This window comes from Dama dama, chromosome 7 (genome assembly GCF_033118175.1).
Source record: "Dama dama isolate Ldn47 chromosome 7, ASM3311817v1, whole genome shotgun sequence".
NCBI lineage: Eukaryota > Metazoa > Chordata > Mammalia > Artiodactyla > Cervidae > Dama > Dama dama.
The window spans coordinates 21541557-21563004 of record NC_083687.1 but is presented as its reverse complement, the minus strand read 5'-3'; the positions used below and the strand labels follow the sequence as shown (position 1 = coordinate 21563004).

Sequence of the window (21448 nt, the reverse complement as noted above, 5' to 3'; positions counted from 1 at the left end):
TATATGGGAAGAAAGAAAATACTCACATACACACATATTCCTAGAATTCTAGGAGAGGAAATGACTTTTATTGCTGCTCCCACTTTTAAGACAGATGATGTTTAAAATAATAGTGTTATTTGTTCAGTCATGTCTGATTCTTCATGACACCATAGATTATAGCTCACCAGGATCCTCTGTCCATGGTATTTTCCAGGCAAGAATACTGAAGTGGGTTGCCATGCCATTCTTTCCAGGCAAGAATACTCCAGGGGATCTTCACGACCCAGGGATCGAACCTGGATCTCCCAAGAATACTGGAGTGGGTTGCCATTTCTGCCTCCGGGGCATCTTCCCAGCCCAGGGATGAAACCCACAACTCCTGCCTCTCCTGCATTGCAGGCAAATTCTTTACCTGCAAAGCCATCAGGGAAATCCTTAAAGATAATAATAGCAATTCAATTTGATCAATTCTGCTTATTTCCAAGAAAGAATTTGTAATTTTCTCAATAATATACTTTGCCTTTCAGAAAATAATTCTTTATGCAGCTTAAAGAGCTGATACGATGACAAGGAGACAATCAGATAAAGGATGAAGGCCATCGAACATGGGTCAGGGCAATTACAGGGTACAAATTCCATTCTTTACCTGGGAGCATTGCTTTTTGAATGTTCTAATAGCTGATCTTCAGCGTTCACTTCTAAACTGGGCATTTACTTCCTTTTCCTGTTTGTTTCTCTCTTCCTCTCTCACTTTGCATTTAAATACAATAATAAAATAATTAAATAGTGCTTAGTTACTGAGGGCACTCAAAGTAGACATTTGGAAGTCAAGCAGACCTCGATTCAAACCCCAGTTCTAGAGCTTTGTGGTTGGCTTCCTGACTAACCTTTGTGTATTTGCTTCCTCTTCTGCAAAATGAAATACTGATAGTAGCTATCTTGTTAAGTGAAAGATCAAGTGAGAAACTGACTGTGAAATGTAGCACTGCCTTATGTACAAAAGAACTCTTCTGTCCTTTGTTTATGCGCAGTCAGTATGTTGGCTGCATTATGTATATTCATAAATAGTATTATTAAAACTTTACATCAGGGTCTTTTCCAAGGAATTGGTGGTCTGCATCAGGTGGCCAAAGTATTGGAGTTTTAGCATCAGTCCTTCCAATGAATGGGTATTTTTTATTCTTGGTCACTTCTTGGTCCCTATTTCTTTTTTCAGCTTATGTCTGTATGTCTCTTAAGGTTCCAGAGACCCCAAATCCAGTCATTCCTTATCTAAAATCAGCCAGTCACTGAACCTACCAATTCAATAAGCCATTTCTAAATCTCTATCAGCATTTCAACCTCGTCCAACCACATCATACTTCACATACTTAGTAAATCTTGGTGGTTAAGAAAATAGGCTTTAATGATGGAGAGACCTGGGTCAGAGTACCAGCTGTGTTGTTTATAATTATTTATGTGACCCTGGACAAGTTCCTCACCTCTTTAAGTCTTTGCTTCCTCATTTGTGAAATGAGACTAATAGCACCTGCCTTGGGTTATTATGAAGATTAAGTGAGCTGATAAGAGATTTAGAGTTCTCATACATGGTGGTCTCTTAGAAAATGTTACAGAACCCTTTCTTGTGTTTCAGCTCAAAATTAGAACACTTATAAAGACTCCACACAGTAAGGCCCATTTCACTAATGTCTACCTTTGCATGATACAAACAGAAGTCCAAGCGGAGAAAAAGGCTGTGACTAAAGGAGGTGCCAGTCATTTATTTGGGCTTCCCTGGTGGCTCAGAGGATAAAGAATCTGTCTGCAATGCCGGAGACCCGGGTTTGACCCCTGGGTTGGGAAGATCCCCTGGAGGAGAGAATGGCAACCCAATCCAGTATTCTGGCCTGGAGACTTCCATGGACAGAAGAGCCTGGTGAGCTATAGTCCATTTGGTCACAAAGAGTCAGACACAACTGAGCGACTACAAGAACAACACACAGTTCTTTATTAACTGATTCCATCGACCATTATTTAATGAGCATGTACATTGTACTGGGAATATTATCAGTTTGTTGGCAAGTTTGTAACAAGGGGCCATTATGTTCTGTGGGTAGTGTAAAAGAGACACAAAAGAGGATTCTTGTCTTCAAGGAGCTTTTATTGTTGTGAGAAAGACGTGACTCAACCCTGGAAGGAATTCCATGGAGGGATAGTGCAAGCGCTAAGATTGCTCATTGCTCACCTACACTGCATTTTCTCAAAGGATTCTAGAAAGAGCATGGCATCCCCAAAACCCTGGTGATAAGGATGAGTAATGAGTGAACCAATGGGATAAATGACAGCTGTTGACAAGGACTCCTGGCTTCAGCCCAGCCTGCTCCCTGGCCTCTCCCTCTGCTGAGCACAGGCAGGCAGACTGCTGTGAGGACAAAGATCGCTGGCAGTGTTGGGCGCACCCAAATGTTAGTTTATAAAGGAACAGAACTAGGAACCCACCCCATCCTTCTCACAGCCCAACCTGTGACCTCATGCAAGTGGAAGGACTCACCTCTCTCTGGCTACACTCACTTGGTCCTCCCACAAAGACACAATATGATTGGGGCTTTTAGCAGCTGTCATCAAAATCTGCCAGTCCCCTCAGCTTGAAACCGAAGCCCTTGAGATTGTCTAAAAGATCTTCTGTAGAGAATGTAAGGGTGAAACAAACCGATTCCTATGTAAATAGATACCTTGGGCAGAAAGAGTGGATTCACCTAAATATCATTAGGTACCTAAAGGTTTGAGCTTGAAACTAATGATATACCCTGGCATGGGGTAAGATATTGATATCCTTATAAAGATGATCATTGTTTCATAAAAATATATACACTTTTTCTCTTATAAATATAGCTAGAAGTTTATTAATTGTGTTAATCTTTTACAACACTTTTGGCACCAGGGACCGGTTTCGTGGAAGACAATTTTTCCATGGACCAGGGGTGGAGGTGGGGTTCCCTGATTTTCTTGCTTTGTGTTTAGCTGGCTATTCTTTTTCTAATTTTTTAAGATAGAAGTTTAGATTATTGATTTGAAACCTTTATTCTTTTCTAAAAAGAACACTTCTCATATAAATTTCTTCCTAAGTCCTGCGTTACCTGAATCTCACAAATTTTGATAGATTCTGTGTTCATTCGTGAGCTTCCCTGGTGGCTCAGGGGTAAAGAACCCACCTCCCAATGCAGGAGACCCAGGTTCGATCCCTGGTTTGGGAAGATCCCCTGGAGGAGGAGATGGCAACCCACTCCATTATTCTTGCCTGGACAATCCCATGGGCAGAGAAGCCTGGTGGTCTACAGCCCATAGAGTCACAAAAGAGTCTGACCTGACTTGAGCAACTGAGCAGCAGCAGTGTTCCTTTGTATTTAGTTCAAAATATTTTCTAATTATTTTTGAGGCTTCTTAACCAGTGAATTTCTTAAAATACATTGCTTAATTTTCAAACATTTAGGGGCAGAGCAGCAGCAGCAGCAGCATATCTCTTCAGTATTGGTCTAATTGATTATTTTATGGCCAGAGAATATATGTGGTAAGATTTCATTCCTTTAAAAAGATTAAGGTTTGTTTTATAACCCAGAATATGGTCTATTAGGGTGACTGTCCCATGTGTATTTGCAAATGGTGTGTATTCTGTTGTGTGGGAATGTTTATTAGGTCAAATTGTTTGATAGTGTTATTTTTATGTCTTCTATACTCTTGCTGACTTTTTGTCTGCTTCTGTTATCAGTTTCTAACAGAGGAGGGTTTTAGTCTCCAAATGCAATTGCAAGTTTGTCTTTTTCCTCTCTCAGTTTTATCACTTTTGCTTTATGTATCTTGAAGCTCTGTTATTAGGTACATACACACTTAGGGTTGTTATAGCTTTTGATGACTTGACTCTGTTTTCATTATGTAATATTCCTCTTTATCCACGATGAGTTCCTTTTTCTGGAGTCTATTTTGTAACAGCACATAGTTGGATCTTGGTTTGTTTGTTTTTAATCCAATCCAAAAATCTCCAGCTTTTTAGAAGTATTTATTTATGTGGCTGTGTTGTCAGGTCTTAGCTGCAGCACGTGGGGTCTTTCCTTGCAGCATACAGACTCTCTAGTTGTGGTGTGCGGGCCCCGGGGTCCATGTGAGGCCGTTCATGGGCCCAGCCTGTGGCACACGGGATCCTCCCTGACCAGGGATCGAACCCATGTACCCTGCATTGCAAGGCAGACTCCTAAACTCTGGACCACCAGGGAAATCCCCAATCTCCAACTTTTAGTTGTGTTTAGACCATTTAAATTTAAGTATTGAAATTGTTAGATTCAAGTGTGCCACTGTATGATGAGTTTTCTGTTTGCTTTCTTTTTCTCTCCTTTTAGATTATTTGAGTATTTCTTGCCATTACACTTTAACTTACATTTTTTTTTAAAAACCATATCCCTTTGTGTAAGTTTTATAGCTGTTGTTTAGGAGTGGTTACCATATGCATACCTGACTCTTCTTAATCTTCTTAGAGTTCATAGTTTACCACTTCAAATGAAGTATAGAGATATTACAGCTATATAAACTCCTTTGCCTTCACGTTTATGTCATATCATTGAATCTGGATATATTGAAAACCCAGTCAAATATAATTTTTTATTTTAACAATCATACAAAAATATGAGTGTTAAACAGATGTGCATGTACTCCTTTCATTGGGGCCATTCTCATCTTCACTGTGTCATTCCAGTTTAAGTATACGTGCTGCTAAAGTAAGCATTGAATATGTTTTTGAAGTGCTTGCCTAATAAGGATTTATCCAAAACTTGCAACAAGTTTGAGAAACTATGATTACTAGAAGTACAGTCTATATGATCAGGGAAGTGCTTTTCTCTGAAGAAAGTTAGAATTGCCTAACCAATTATACTTTGATGTAAAAGGGTAGTCATTTTATTAAAGAAAAAAAAAAAGAAGTCTTTTTATTGTGAAATGAAGCAGAATGTGGAATTAAAAACTAGAAATATGCCAGAAGTATTTTATAACCAGACAGAATTTTTTGTTGCTGTTAAATGAAAGTTTATAATATCAAAACTATCAGTTATCTACAGGGATGTCCAAGTGAGAGGTATCTAGAAATTAAAAGGGAATCGTTTCGTTTTTCAGTAGGTGGTAGATATTTGGAGAAGGTGAAATAAAAGCTAACTCTCAGACTTCCTTGTGGTCCAGTGGATGAGAATTCGCCTGCCAATGCAGGGGGACACAAGTTCAATCCTTGGCCTGAGAAGGTCCCACATGTCTTGGGGCAACTAAGCCTGTGGGCCACAACTTCTGAACCCGCGTGCTGCAACTGCTGAAGCTCATGTGCCTGGAGCCTGTGTTCTGCGACAAGAGAAGCCACCACAACGAGAAGGCCATGCAGCACAAGGAAGAGTAACTCCCGCTCACCGCAACTAGAGAAAGCCCGTGCGCAGCAACAAAGAGCCGGTGCAGCCGAAAATAAAATAAATAAATATATATATATATATATATATATTTTTAAAAAGCTAACTCTGCTAGGTTTGGGATTAGGGGAAAATAGAGGTCATAACACATATTGTTAAGCTCATAGCCAAGAAAATATCCACATGTGTAAAGCATCTTCATTCAGAAAAAAAAAAAAAAATGCCCTCAAAGGCACTTTAGCATAAAATTTCATTTACCTCTGTCAATTACTATTGCAAATATTGTCCACAGTCCAGAATAGGAAAGTGATGAGTCTGTGTGGCATGCAGTGAAGGTAGCAGTCTCCCTCTGTAACCTTGTCTTTCCCAGAGTATGCAGTCACTGGCTTGGAATGTACAGCTGTGAAGGTGACAGCTAAAGGCTTTGGTGATGTAAGCCTGAAACCGAGGAGGAGAGCAATTAAGCCTCACCTTGATTAGGCTGCAGGGTACCATGAGGGCTGCAAGTTGGGCTTGGTGACTGTATTCTTCAGTGAGCAGGAGACATTTGCACTTGGAGTTTATGGGGAAACAACCTGTCATAAGTGGTGGTCAGGACACCTTGCCATCTTCTTTACCAATCAGATGCCTGTCATTCAGGAAGTTGCAGTTGTAGTTTCTTCTGCTCTGTGAGATCTTTCTTTCTGGTCACTCCAACGGTGATGAATAATCTCTTGACAAGCTGACTTACATAGCCCTTTCATCTACCCAATTCATGAGGCAGTCTGAGTTTTTCTTTACATGGGCATATTCTCCTGAAATAGATTTTAATCTCTATTAAGACCAGAGCAGTGCCTTTGTTTCCCAAAGGTCCTTACCCAGTTTGAGAGTTTGAGAGAGGCGACTGGAGTAGTTGAGAGCATAGACTTAGTCTGTCTGGGTTCAAATTCTGATTCCACCATTTCCTAGCTGAATGACTAGAGGCAAATTGCTTAAATATTAATAAATATGCTTCAGTTTCCCCACTTGTAAAATTGGGACAATAACACTATCTATAAAGATGAAATAAGTTAAGACATGTAGAGTGTTTAGCACTTTTTTTACCTGGTACCTAATAAGTACTGCTACTTATTCTTATTAAGTGATTAATTTTTTTCTTAGAAAGTCATGGAACAAATATGTATTTGTAAGTCCAGCAGGACAGAGCACAGACAGGATCAGCTAGAGAAGGCAAAGAACACAAACAGAAGTTGACCAGATTCCAGATACAAAAGACTGAGCACCTGTTTTTTAAAAAGAAATGGAGGATGGAAATGTAAATTGGTACAGCCACATTGGAAAACCCGCTGGCAGTGCTTACTCGAGAAGAACATTCTAACACTCTAGAAACAAGCAATCCCATTCCTGAGTATACAGCCAACAAAAAGTGGCCACGTATTGTGAAGGGATGTTTGATAGAATGGTCATGGCAGCCCCGTGGAAGTCATTAACCAAAAACTATGAAAATATCCATCAGAGGGCAAATGGATAAATAACTTGTGGCAACAAAAATGGGTGGTTTCCAACTACACACTGCAGAATGGATAAGTCTCACTAGTGTAGTGGTGAACACAAAGGAAGCCATACACCAAGGAGTATATACTGTGCTTTTCGTAGGATTCCAGGCAAAACTAACCTGTGCTGTTATTACAAGTCGGGATAATAAGTTAACTCCAGGTGGGTGACAGCCGTGAGAGCGGGGAGAGCTAGAGAGGAGAGACCAGGATGAGATTCTGTGCAAGCAGCTAACATTTTACCTCTTCCTCTGGTGCTGGTTTCACGGATGAGTTCAGATTGCGAGAATATATTGAACTTACGTCCACTTAAGATATGAATATTTTTCCATATGCATATTCAGTTCAGTTCAGTCGCTCAGTCTTGTTGGACTCTTTGCGACCCCATGGACTGCAGCATGCCAGGCCTCCCTGTCCATCACCAACTCCTGGAGCTTGCTCAAACTCGTGTCATCGAGTTGGTGATGCCATCCAGCCATCTCATCCTCTGTCGTCCCCTTCTCCTCCTGCCTTCAATCTTTCCCAGCATCAGGATCTTTTCCAGTGAGTCAGTTCTTTGCACAGGGTGGGCAAAGTATATGGACTGTATAGTCCATGGAATTCTCCAGGCCAGAATACTGGAGTGGGTAGTCTTTCCCGGCTCCAGGTATCTTCCCAAACCGGGGATCGAACCCAGGTCTCCGGCATCGCAGGTGGATTCTTTACCAGCTGAGCCACAAGGGAAGCCCATATGCGTATTCTATGTCATTAAGAAAAAGAAGGAAAATAAAATAAAAATAGAAAACAAAGGAAAAAAAAAAGAGGAGAAAGCCAAAGAAAAAACAAAATGAAAGAAGGGGAAAGAAAAACAGCCCAGAGGTTAAAGGACACGTATCCTGACCTGGCAGGCTCACCTCTCTGCCTTACAAAGCTCCCTGCCCTTGCCTGCCTCCTTCTCCCCCAGTCCCACTCTAACCTATCCCGCAGTTTTCAGGGTCCTTCCGTTCTTTCCCGGCTCCCCATAGCTCCTCCCCTCTCTGAGCATCCCTAAGGCAGGAAAGGGGCTTTCCTAGTGGAAAGGGCTGGTAGGAGAGTTAACTTACAGGAGCTGAAGCTTCGTTAAATGAAACGTAAGGCTTAAAGCCATCTCTTTTTCTCTCTCATCCTCCCCCGCCTCCTCTCACACTTCCTCCCCCTTTGTCTTTCCCAGAACATCCTCCTAACCCTGCGGTGGTGTCGCGGCGCGCCCCGCGGGGCCTGGGATGCGGGGCGGGGGCCGCGCTCGCCCGGAGCCCCTCCCGCCCGCCGGGTTGACCCCGCCCCGCGGCGCCGGCTATTTTGGGCGCGGGCGGCGGCCGCAGGATCGCCGCCCCGCGCGGATCCTGTGACACTTCCCAGCGCGCGGCACTTGTTGCTCCCGGGAACCTGCAACCCATCCCCGAGCCCACCTTTTCCGCCTCGTCCTCTGCCCCCTGCTGGCTTCTCTCCTTTCCTGGCGATCGCCCGGGACACCGATCCCTCAGGCACCGCTGCACCGGCTGGGGAGATAGATTAAAGAAACTAGACAAATAAACGCCCTCCGGAGGCCGCCCCCGCCCCCCGGCAGCAGCAGCAGCAGCGGCTGGAGCGCTGGCCCGGGCGCCGCAGAGGTGGCGCCTCCCCGGCCCGGGACGCTGGCCCCGGGCGCCGACGGCATGACGGACACGGCGACGGCTAACGGGGACGACCGGGACCCCGAGATCGAGCTCTTCGTGAAGGTAGGTCGGCGTCCCAGCGCCGCCGCACCTGCTGCGCCTCCAGTCCGGCTCGCGGCTCACGTGCCCCGGCGCCGAGCGCTCTGCGACGCCCGACCCTCCCCAGGGAGCGCAGCCTCGCCCTGGCGGTCCCCGGGGTGGCCTTTCTGCAAACCCGAGCCTCGCTTTGGGGCTCCTGGGCGGGATGGAGTCAGGTGCATTCTGGCAGGTGGCTGTCTTCTCCGAGAGTTTGTCAAACCTGCCGCAGGACCGGCGATCACCCTGCCTAGGCGCGATTTTGGTTTGTCCTGAAGGGCATCTTCGGGTGCAGGATGAGGGCAGGAACCTGGCTGGACCCATGAAGCTTTCTTCTGAAAAGGCGGGGAGGTGAGGGGAAGGAAGAGGGAGAAAAGAAAGCATTACTAATAATATGATCTTTGGCAAAGTAGAAATAACATTTCTTAAAACCTCCTTTTTCTCTTTTACTCTATTAAAAGAAAAGCAAAAGGGAACAAAGATTGTTCTTGTGCTGTGATCTGCAAGCCGGAAAGCAAACACTCCACTCGCCCACATTATTATTCGTGTCATAATCGTGTTTCCGCGGGGTTGTATCAGGAAATGCAAAGGGTGACCTGAGGCAGCCTGGGAGGTGGGGGCACGGGGCTGGGGGAATTCATTAAGTCCCCTCGCTCCCTGCGCCGAAACAGTCCAACGTCAACAGCTGCTTACACTTCTTTGCAACCTGGAGGAGGAAGGATGGAGGCTGATGCGCCGTTTCCCGGTTCTCCAGTGTAATAAGAAAGAAACATTTGATAGGTCCTCCAGAAGCCGAGAAACCTGAGCGCAGAAGAGTTGTCTCCAGGGCGGTGCGGAGTCGCCAGGACTTGGGGGAGGGGCAGCCGCCGGCAGGCTGCCTGAGCGCTGAGAACTTTCACAAAAAACCCCAAACATCTTAGAATGCAGTTTCCCTAGAAATATACAGGTAACTGAGAAGGGAAGAGAACTTGGTGCCTGTCGGGAGCCTCCTGGCTGAATTTAAAAGACATGTCTATTTCTCTTTATACATGGGGAAATGTATGGAAATATACATGCCTTTTAAATTTGTTTTGGTCAAAGGATCCTTATCTATAAACTAAATAAACAAATAGATTTTCGCAGGAAGTGTAAGATCTATATGACCCTGATAGCAACCTTTTGGTCTTCGGTAATTTTTATTTATCTTATTAAAAAGTAATAAACTAGTTGTGACTTATCTTACACTTGAAAAGTACTCTCAGTTGGCCCAGCCTACCACAAAGTTTTGTTAAATATTTCGGCTGGGCTTTACATTTTGGGGGTTATTTTGCAAAATTATGTATAGACATTGCATTTGTTTTTTAGTGAGACAACTTTTCTGGACCTATTTCTCTTCCCCCAACTGTGACTTCTGTCTCCATCACCCTCATTTGGTTTCTGTGAGCCCTCTGGGAAGGATTTTCAGGCTCTCTGGCAGATCCCCATAATGAAAGAGGTCATGTCCTCCCAGGCTGGGCAGTGTTGGACCCAGAGCTGGCCAGGGCTGCCCTGACCCCAAGCGTCCAAGCCTGCAGTCTAGGGAGCAAATACGGAGAGCTTTCACAGAGCAAGGACTCTTGCTGTTCTTCTTGAAGAAAGCTATTCTAGGACTTTCTCAGATTCCCTGGGAGCAGGTCGTTTCACAGTGTCAAGTTCCTGAAAGCTATTTGAAACACAAATTGACTCTTTTAGAACCAAAAGAGCCCTTTGCCCTGCTCCTAAGTGAGAAGTCCATTCTACCCGCACCTTCTGAGTTTCATGTTGGCAGCTTGGAAGTTTTCTCCATTTGTATAAAAAGCTCACTTAGCAGCCCCCAGCGCCCACAAGAATTCTAAAGTACCTGTGTTGTCTTTTTTTTTTTCTTTTCCCCTAAAGGAAAGCAATCCATGAGAGCCAGGCAGGCCTTCTTGGTCAGCACAGAAACCAAGTTGATGGGGAACAAACAATCAGATAGGAAAGCTCTTTTGATTCCCTCACCCCCTTTTTGAGCTTCTGGTTAGTAGTGATCATTTACAAGGGCACGTAAAGGCTGAAAATAATTGTGAAATAAAGACACTGCCCAGGCAGCCAGCCGTGTCCTGATTTACAGAATCAGGTATTTCCATGATTTACCATGTCTCGTAGCTGTAGGATTCCCATCAGAAGAAAGGCCTTGTGGAAGATCTCAGGTATCCGAGGTGATTTCTGCAGTCCCAGCAAGGTTGGTTTCTAGGAAGCCTTCCAGGCAGTCTCTCTTCACCCAGTAAGTGTTGTGATGTGGTCATCTTCAACACTCCCTTGAAGGGATCCCCCCCCCAAAAACCTGGCCTGTCCCCTGGGAAAAGTAAAAGCAAAAGTTAGTCACTCACTTGTGTCCGACTCTTTGTGACCCCATGGACTGTAGCCCACCAGGCTCCTCTGTCCATGGAATTCTCCAGGCAGGAATTTTGGAGTGGGTTGCCATTTCCTTCTCTAGGGGATCTTCCTAACCCAGGGGTCAAACCCAGGTCACCCGCATTGTGGGCAGACTCTTTACCGACTGAGCCAATAGGAAAACCTTCTGTGTGTCACTCAAAACCTTCATTACCGTGAGAGTTTCAAGGACTTACGATAGATTCTATGTCACATCGATTGGTGATCATTATCTGTCACCACTGCTGCTGCTTATTAATAATACTAAACGGTGGCATTTTAGGACTTAGGAAGCACATTCAAATACCTTATCTCATTGGATCCCCAGCTTCCTTGATCCATGAACCTTGATTCACATGTAAAAAGTGGTGAAAGCAAATGACATGTGGCTCCCAGGGACCTCTTGAGACATGTTGCTGAGAGAGCACTTTGCCAGCCGCAGTTTGCTCTCCCTGTAACAACCTTGGAAACTAAGGCTGATGGTTCATCCCGTTTTATGGTTGAAAAATTTAGGTGCTCAGAGAGCATCCGTGAAATGTTCAGACGTAGATAGCAGTAAATAACGTTCAGATCCAGCCCTCAGCTAGCAGTTTAGACTCTAAATTTTTTATTCGTTCTCAAATACCCATATGTCAGGCCTTGTACCTTCTTTTGCCAAGTCAGCCTTTCACGTGTTTCTAAGATGACACTTACTGGCAACTTACAAATCCATTCTAATGTGTTAGTCACTCAGTCGTGTCCAACTTTTTGTGACCCCGTGGACTGTAGCCTGCCAGGAATTTTGTAGATCTCTGTCCATGGGATTTTCCAGGCAAGAATACTGGAGTGGATTGCCATTTCCATCTCCAGTCTATTCTAATATGGTCATGGAACGCTATCAAGGCTCCTGCCCATCTGTGCTCCGTACTCCAAGTCTTTCCCTTCCAGGGAACATTTTAATGGGGATTTTTTTTTTTTAAGATTTATTTATTTAATTTAAAAGTTTTTTTTTTTTTTTTTTTTTCTTAGCTTTGGTGTGTCTCTGTTGCTGCATGAGGGCTTTCTCTAGCTTTGGGAGAGGGGGCCACTCTTCATCGCCATGTGAGGGCTTCTCATTGCAGTGGCTTCTCTTATTGCAGAGCACAGGCTTAGTAGTTGTGGCGCATGGACCTAGTTGCTCTGAGGCATGTGAGCACATGGGATCCTCCGGGACCAGGGATTGAACCCGTGTCCGCTGTACTGAAAGGCGGAGTCCCAGTCACTGAACCGACCACCAGAGAAGCCATCTCATGGGGATGTTTAAGAGATCATTGACCCACCGTTTTTAGTTTCTTCATCTATAATAAGAAAGGTTTGAGTCGGTCAGCTCTCATTCTCATTTCCCAACAAATGCGAATGGGGCAGAGGGGACAGAGAACTGGGTTCAAATCTTGTCTCTGCCTCTTGTTGGCCAAGTGACTCTGAACAAGTTCCGTAACTTCTATGAATCTCAGCATCCCCCCCTCTTCAAACAAGAGGGTGATTATAAATAAAGTGCCCTTATCTTTTATTGTCCAAACTCCTGAGGGAGAAAGGAGGTACTTCCAGTAGTCAGGCTGGGACAGCAGGTGTCACCTGGGGTTGATGAGAACGTGTGGTCACCCTGGATATGAAAATACTGTCACCACAGACTGGCTGCGAGGATGCCACGGGAACAAATAGAGGAAAACGTTGTGTAAGCTGAAAATTGCTGAGAACACATTGACTTCGATAAGCATATGAGTCCTGTGGCAGATAGAACCTTTCTTGATCTGCAGGTCCCTGATTTGCCTTAGGGAACAATGGCCTGGCTGCTTCCTCACTCGCAGGGCTATTTTGAGAATAAATGAGATCATACACAGCTGGGACTTTGATCACAAAGGGAGGACAACAGGTTAGAGTTGATAGAGGCAGTGAGCGTGGTTTATTGAAAGAAAAAAGAACAAGGAAATAAAAGCAAAACAGAAAGTGATTTGGGAAGACAAACACAGGATGTGCTGTGTAGTTAGATCAAGGCATTCCTCCTCCCGTAGCGACACCTCCACCTTCAGTCCCCATCCTAGACCCCAGAGGTAGAAAGTCACCAAAGCCACCCAGTTTGAAACACATGTCTCTTGAGTTTCAACAGAAAACTAGTGGTTCTCAAATTTGGCTACAGAATCAAATAATTTGGGGGAGATTTTTAAAACTTCATGGACGGAGGAGCCTGGTAGGCTGCAGTCCATGGGGTTGCGAAGAGTTGGACATGACTGAGCGACTTCACTTTCACTTTTCACTTTTATGCATTGGAGAAGGAAATGGCAACCCACTCCAGTCTTCTTGCCTGGAGAATCCCAGGGATGGGGTTGCCCAGAGTCGGACACGACTGAACTGACTTAGCAGCAGTAGCAGTTTAAAACTTCTGATGCCAGGCTGCTCCCTGGTCAGTTACATCACAATTTCTGTAGGTGGGACCCAGAAGCGGTGTTTTTACCCCCACCCCTAGGCAACTCGGGTGGAGCTCTCGTGGAGAGTCCTGATCAGAGGCAGGTCTTTCAGCAGGCAGCTTTGCCATTACTGAGCTCGGTGGCTTTGCTGGTGCGGATGAATGTCTAGAACATCTAACAGCCTCGGGTCATCGTGATCATTCTCATCAGGAGTGCTGTTGATAGAAAGCTCACAGCCAACAGTGCTGCAGTGAACAGATGCTGACGGACCATAAAGCCGTTATCTGCAGGACTCCAGAACAGTCTGTGTGTGGGGTCGGTCTAGTAAATAATGATCAATTCAGCCCCCGGGGGAAACAGAACGGAGGCCTGCTGATTGTCTGATGGAAATGACTAGTCATTTCATTTATGGAGGGATCCAGAAGGCTCTGACAGTGGTACAGAGCACAAGTCATGTCATGGCAACCCGTGGCGTGGTCATCTGACTTCCAGAACAGACTGGATCAAATTTTGTTGTGTTACCTCTCAGACCCCAGCTGCCCACTGGCTGCCTGGTCACCTGGCCAGTCATGGGTTTATCAGGTTTTGAAGTTCCTTTTGTCACATTATGCCACTGTTTTCTCCTGGTTTTGCTCTTTGGTCAGTAATGCAATACACAAATCCATCTGCCCTGCTATGTCAGCGGCGCATCCTTACCTGGTAACACCGATGTCAAAGGTCGACGCATACAAGTCTCAGGTACCGTGGCAGGTGGTGACCGTGAGGACTGGAGGTCTGAAGATGTAAAAGCCCATGGCCAGTGGTGTCAGCCCCCGCCTCCCTGCTCACCTGAGCTGTCTCTCTAGAGTGTTTGGTAGCTTTCTCCACCCAGGGTAAAGAGTGCATTGATTCAGATAAGTCAAAAGCTTTTAATTCTTGACTTCTTTTGAAATTCAGATGCAGAGCCCATGTAGTGGTGATGGAAGATGCAGTAGAAGAATGCAGTTTTCGGTGCCCCTGAAGGTCACCTGCTATGTGAGCTAGGACAGGCTGCTTGACATCTCTGGGCCACAGTTGTCTTGCCTGTGCAATGCTGATCATGGCAATACGTGTTTCCTGGGGTTGCTGTGAGCATTGAACAAGCTGTGTAGAATCTGGGGTCTAACTAAAGCCTCCTCTGCAGGCCTAGGGTAGCCCCAAAAGCCAAGCCCTCGCACTTTCCTTCCTTAATGTGTCCCAGAAGTCACTGGTGCAGAGACAGAGTGATGGTGGCCGGAGCGCAGTGGTCTCTGGATCTGATCACCTCTGACGGGGCTGTTGCTCCAAGAGCTGGAGGCCCCCACCAACCACTGTCTGGAGGAATGTAACCCCAGGAGAGTGTAGATCGCTGACCAATGGTCAGATTCTTCCAGCTCAAGGGGTGTTGATTCCTCTGGTAGTTGCTCCCACACAGCTCCAGGGGCTGGACTGCTGCTGCTGCTAAGTCGCTCCAGTCGTGTCCGACTCTGTGCGACCCCATAGATGGCAGCCCACCAGGCTCCCCTGTCCCTGGGATTCTCCAGGCAAGAATACTGGAGTGGGGTGCCATTGCCTTCTCCGGGGCTGGACTAAGATGCATCAAATCACTGAAGATGCTACACTGGCCCCTCCCTTTTCAGCTCCATGGGAGTGTTACTTCTGGAGTTTCATCCCCTTCTTGTCACTGGGTTCCAGGTGGAGCTTCCCGGGCTCATCCGCAGGTGCTACAATTTTGACCCTTCAGCAGGAAAGAAGCTTCTGGAGTTCCAGGTCCTTTAGTTCCAAGAGGACCCCTGAAACCTCTATGCAGTGTTCCCATTTGCTTGCAACCTTCAAGCTCTGCCTAGCCATGGCTACTGTCCTAGAAAACACTACACACATATACATATTACCTATCTAGACTATAAGGAAAATGTAATAGACTCTCAATATCTGATGCCTTTAAGTATTATTACGCAGGAGACACCCCCAGGTGTCTTTTTCATGAAGATGCAAAGTGGTTAATCATGGGTTTCCTGAAGGTGATTCTCCACCCCGGGCATCTTAGATCTGACCCTGCTGGCATTCTGAGGGGTCAGCTCCAACTACTGGGGAAGTGTCTGCCAGCTCCCTGAGTGACAACCTACTTTGGAAACTCATATATTTATTCAAGGAATGTCTTAGATCTGAGATGTGAAATACTTAAGGGTAAATAAGATAGATAATCTGCTGTCAGAACTAAAATGAAAACTCTTTCTGGTAAAAAGCAATGGAGTTATTAACCTCTGGAAAGAGGTCCCCTCTGGCTCTGTTAGCGCGGAGAGGTTCTTTGAGTTCTATTTATTGCAGTGCTCATGGTGAACAATGGCTAGGCCACTGGCGCTCAACCTTTGGGGCATAAAAAAGTCACTGCAAAGCTTCTTCATACAGGTTTGCCCAGCCCTATCCCTGGGGATTCAGATTCAGGAGGTTGGGGTGAATCCCAGACATCTCCCCTCAGTGATCCTCAGATTCATCAAAGATTGAGAACAGCTGGCCCAGATTGTAGGTAAATAGGGTTGAACCTACTCAGGGGAGGATCCAAAGGGCAAGAGAAAATTGACTCCCCACTGGAAGTATGCATTTCTTGGGATGGAGGCAGTTGAGGCAACTATGCTTATTCGAGTGAGTCACCCAGGATTGACCCTAAATAAACCAGAAAAGGGAGGAAAGGAATGCTTTTGACCTCTCTTTTAAACTTGCTTCTCTTCCTCTGTAATTTTTTTTTTTTTTTTTTATGATGTGGGAGTATTTCACATTTAAAAAGCTGGGTGTGAAGGAAATATTAGTAAGATAAAGAATGTGGGGAGTTAAGAGATTGGGAACAATCCATCAATCAGTTAACCAATTAACAAACATGTTTGTGGAACCACCTACTCTGTGCTAGCTCTGTGGCAGCTGAAAGCTGGGAGGGGACATCAGAGATGATGGCATCTTAGCAGCCCATGAACTAGAAGCTGAGGAGTAAAAATACTAACATCATGCCACATGCGTGGTAGGCAATGAAATGAGGGATGCATGTGGCTCAAATGAGGTCTCCTGGTCTAGTCTTGGGGAGGTAGGACCTGAGTTGAACTTTTTAAAAAATATGCATACATATATACATTTATTTATTTATTTGGCTGCGTTGGGTCTTAGTTATGGCATGCAGGACCTTCATTGCGGCACATGGACTCTCTAGTTGTGGCTTGAGGGCTCAGTTGTTCTACAACATGTGGGATCTTAGTTCCCCAACCAGGGATCAAACCCCCATCCCCTGCATTGCAAGGTGGATTCTTAACCCCTGGACCACCAGGGAAGTCCCTGAGTTGTGCTCTGAAGAGTAATGAGGAGTCACTAAGTGCCTGGGAGTGGGGTATACAAGGTGGGCTGAAGAGAGTGATAGGGAAGGGCACAGTGGGAAATAACATAGAAAGAAACACAATGGTGAGAAAGGGCTTTGAATGGCAGCTAAGTGATTTCTGAGCCCTTGTGAGTAATGTGGAATAACCAGAGGGTTCTATCCAGAACAGGAGCTTGATTTGGCCCCTGCTTCATTAGAATGGTTCCTATACTGCTTTGCACGATGTGGTGGGAAGACTAATGAGTTCAAAGTTAGAATACCTGGAATCTAGGTCCAGCTGAGCTATGTGTGACTTTCTTTAAGGCCAAACTTCGTCTTCTGTAAGATGGGCTCAACGATCATAAAATCACAGAATTTTTGATTGGGAAAAACCTCTGTGGAGTCATCTGGTCTGACGCCCTCTTATCAGATAAATTCAGAGTCTAACATTTTGGGTTACGTGCTTTATGGGCTCAAGGAAAAGACGTGAGAAGACACAGGAGCTGCTGCTCTTTTTGCCTTTGCTCTTATGACTGTGTTCAAAGTGGTTATGAATAAGGAGAGCCTTGAGAGGCTGGGAGGAGGCTTCTCCAGTGTTCCTTGCGGGGAGGCCATCATGAACCTAAGCCAGGGCTAAAAGGAGGAGCGTGCTGCGGAAGCATGATGTGGCTACAGGATGAGTCCAGGCCCTGGAAGAAGCCTGTGCAAACACAGGAGGGAGGCCCAAGCTTTAGATTCATGGTCACTTCACCTCTGGAGAGGCTGGTTTCCATGTCTGGAATGGTGGATGCTAGTGGTGGGCTTGACCATTATTGTCTAAGTTGTTGTAAGTGGATTGAGTGCAGATGAATAAATTGAGCTTCACGGTTCCTTTGAACTCAGAAACCTGATGGACCTAGGGTAGAAATAGAGCCATGAGGAATGGAGCTGTTGATAATGAGAACAATCTTCAGGTTTTAGAACTGTTCTGTTTCAGATGACAGCAGGCCAGAGTTGAGGGCACATGGCCATTGGAGTGCTGGAAAACCAGAGCTAAGAATGAGAAAAAGGCCAGGCCAGGGCTGTGGACTTGAACTTGTGCTTCCTTCTTACCTGTTGAAGGAATGGGTTCCCTGAAAGTGGGAGCTTGGAGAAGTGGGTCAAGGCTGTGCCTTAGAAAATGCCCATGTGAGAGGGAAAAATGAGGCACAGGAGCATTTAGCAAAGGTGATGACGAAGCAGAGAGGAAATAAATGTGACGTCCCAGACGGAGGAAACCACATCAATGATGGGTGTAGAGGCAATAAAGGGTTAGGAAGTATCTAGAAGAATTCAGTGTTCTGCTGGGCTGTGGCAAAGCCTGTGAAGAGATGCGGGGAGGGTGGACAGTTTGAATCGGATCATGGGGCAAACTGAGTGATTTGGGTTTTGATTTAAAATGCAAAAGATTGCATGTGTTAACCTCCTGCTTGTGGGACAACTGAATTTTAAAAGAGGAAGCACTTAATTATCTGTAGGTGGCATGGCTGGCCCCAGAGAGGTATTCTGACCTGGGAGTTCATCTCCCTGCACCTTGGGTGTGTAGCAGTTGGTACTGGTTACCCTATACCCCATACCAACCTCCATGGAGCTCAAGGTGATGTCTTCCACTTCTATTTATCATTATTCTGCAGTAAGCAGGTAAGAATCAAGTATAAGACTAGAGATAACCCAGAAGATGTAGGAGGAAGGACTCCATGTAGTGAATGGACTCCAACTGGGAATCCATTAGCTAGAACACAGAGGAAGTGAAAACCATGTCCCAGTTACTATTGCTTAAAAACTCAGTTTGGGAGGTTGGCATGGCAACTGATAAAGACTTCTTGACTCAGCCAAAGCTCCCCTCCCCTCCCTGCCCACCTCTGCTTCCCAAAGCTGATGGGAAGCAGAGGCCCAGGAAACACAGCAGGTGGGTGGTTGGGGGGAGGGACAACCTCACCTGCCTTTTATTCATTTTCACTTTGGAGTTCTTGGCATTTTATAGTCATATCATAAAATCTAGCATCCACTGTGTCTTTGTTTTTTTGCCTTGGAAACCAAAGGAGCCTTATGTCTATGGTCTTTTATCACAAATGCCTCAGATTTTTCCTGTGGAGATAAAGGGTTCTGGGCAGGGCTGGACCACAGGACTTTGGGGAGAGAGAGATGCCACGTGGGGAAGGTCATGTGACCTCTTCTCCCAGGAGTACTGTAGGAGTATAGAGATATGATCTGTCTGATGGGATTTCTATAAGGATCAAATGAAATCAGAACATGAACTCCTTTTGTAAATTAGAGCTTTCATTGTTTAAGACATTGTATTATTGGTCAGCATGTACTCATCACCTTGCTCACAAAATAGCTCAGTGCAGAGTTTGGTGAATGACCTCCCCTCCTCTGGCTCCTTCTTCTCTGTGGTTCTGCCCTCCCCCAAGGCTGCCAACTCCTCTGCTGGACTTTGCACTGGATCAACACAGGGTAAAGGATGGAGCATCACAGGGAAGAGGGGAGGACCACACGGAGAGTTTGCATGGCCCCTGCCTAGAAGTGGCCGAATCACTTCCACCCACTTTCCATAGGCCGGAGCATGTGTATTATCCACTCTGTTTTCAGGAAAAGGTGAAGTAGGTTTGACAAACCACAAGCCCATCTCTACCGTAGAAATGATTTATTTCCTTGTTTCCTACTGTTACATCATCTCATCAGTCCCTAAGATGGCATTCTGTCAGCAGCCCTCTCTTTCCTCCTGCCCACCATGGTTGATTGTTGTTGTTTTTTAGTCTCTAAGTCATGTCTGACTCTTTTGCAACCCCGTGGACTGTAGGCTGCCAGGCTCCTCTGTCCATGGGATTTCCCAGGCAAGAATACTGTTGTCGGTTGCCATTTCCTTCTCCAGAGGATCTTCCTGACCCAGGGATTGAACCTGTGTCCTCTGCAGTGGCAGGTGGATTCTTTATCACTGAGCCACGTGGTAAGCCCACCATGTTTGATACCGTGAGCTTACTCTTCCTGGAATAGTCTCTCTGTCATATCCACTCCTCTTCCGGCTATACCAAGTTCACCTGCTTTCACCTGACGATATTCCAACCAAGCCTTCGTTCCCTATCCTGGCTTGATTTCCTAGACTCTCCTAAAATGGTTCCTTTTGTGTCCATACAGTTTCAGAAGCATTTTTGAGTCTCTCATCTGATATCTCAGAGATGCAGATGATGCCACTCTAATGGCAGAAAGGTGAAGAGGAACTAAATACCCTCTTGATGAGGGTGAAAGAGAAGAGTGGAAAAGCTGACTTACAACTCAGCATTCAAAAAACTAAGGTCATGACATCCAGTCCCATCACTTCATGGCAGATAGATGGGGAAAAAGTGGAAACAGTGGCAGATTTTCTTTTTGTGGGCTCCAAAATCACTGTGGCTGGTGACTGCAGCCATGAAATTAAAAGACACTTGCTCCTTGGAAGAAAAGCTATTGGAAGAAAAGCTATGACAAACCCAGAGTTCACGTTAAAAAGCAGAGACATCACTTTGCTGACAAATGTCCATATAGTCAAAGCTGTGGTTTTTCCAGTAGTCATGTACAGATGTGAGAGTTGGACCATAAGGAAAGCTGAGTGCCAAAGAATTGATGCTTTCAAACTGTGGTGCTGGAGAAGTCTCTTGAGAATCCCTTGGACAGTAAGGAGATCAGACCAGTCAATCCTAGAAGAAATCAACCCTGAATATTCACTGGAAGGACTGATGCTGAAACTGAAGCTCCAATACTTTGGCCCCCTGATGTGAAGAGCCGACTCATTGGAAAAGACCCTGATGCTGTCAAAGATTGAGGGCAGGAGGAGAATGGGGTGACAAAGGATGAGATAGTTGGATAGTGTCACTGACTTAATGGACATGAGTTTGAGTAAACTCTGGAAGATAGTGAAGGACAGAGAAGCCTGGCATGCTGCAGTCCATGGGGTCGCAAAGAGTCGGAATGACTGAGAGCCTGAATAAGAACAATGTATGATTTTATCCTCATGCAGTCCCTCGGAGAAAGGAAGAGATTTAATCCCCATGAGAGACAAGGTGACTTTCTGGGGCCTGTACTCCACATTCTTCTGTAGGAGCCAAGGGAGAAACCTGGAGGTCCTGTGGAGTGATCTCAACCAGAACAGGGTGTCCCACCCTTGTATGATCACATAGTCCACTTGGGACACTTTCCAAATTCCAGCACACACTTATGAATCAGGGTCTTCAGGGGAGGAAAGTGAGAGTGAAGTGAAAGTGAAGTCACTCAGTCGTGTCCAACTCTTTGTGACCCCGTGGACTGTAGCCTACCAGGTTCCTCCATCCATGGGATTTTCCAGGCAAGAATACTGGAGTGGGTTGCCATTTCCTTCTCCAGGGGATCTTCCTGACCCAGGGATTGAACCCGGGTCTCCTGCATTGCAAGCAGACGCTTTAACCTCTGAGCCACCAGGGAAGCCCCCATCTATTCCAATGCATAGTCCATTATGGGAGCACTGCCCATGACCTAACAAGGGCCTCTATGGACACCCTGGATCCAGGAATGTGAAGGATTGGGATAGGCACTGGAGAGAAATCTGAGGGTCAAGTGAGTCTACCAGCTG

At 45.6% G+C, this 21448-nt stretch overlaps 1 protein-coding gene, 1 long non-coding RNA gene and 1 other non-coding gene across 5 annotated transcripts in view; 1 reads left to right on the top strand and 2 right to left on the bottom strand.

Annotated features, from left to right (window-relative positions):
- CLIC5 (chloride intracellular channel 5) overlaps nucleotides 1-21448 on the top strand; it is a 162337-nt gene that overhangs the window by 44404 nt on the left and 96485 nt on the right. Inside the window, exon 1 of one of the 2 annotated variants that reach the window (XM_061146857.1) lies at nucleotides 8519-8664. The exons of the other annotated variant lie outside the window; for it this stretch is intronic. Coding sequence (XP_061002840.1) covers nucleotides 8602-8664 — 63 coding nt within the window. The 5' untranslated portion in view covers nucleotides 8519-8601. Of the gene's footprint in view, nucleotides 1-8518; nucleotides 8665-21448 lie in introns of those variants that run through there. 2 annotated transcript variants of the gene reach the window in all.
- On the bottom strand, nucleotides 1947-8511 carry LOC133059560 (uncharacterized). 2 transcript variants are annotated; one of them, XR_009693580.1, is made up of 3 exons: nucleotides 8356-8511; nucleotides 7051-7667; nucleotides 1947-6190 (listed from the first exon to the last, which is right to left on the bottom strand). It is a non-coding gene; the product is annotated as an uncharacterized LOC133059560 (long non-coding RNA). The 2 variants fall into 2 exon arrangements; XR_009693579.1 differs by having other exon boundaries at nucleotides 7172-7667; nucleotides 8356-8510.
- On the bottom strand, nucleotides 4629-4735 carry LOC133060042 (U6 spliceosomal RNA). Its single transcript, XR_009693708.1, has one exon. It is a non-coding gene; the product is annotated as a U6 spliceosomal RNA (small nuclear RNA).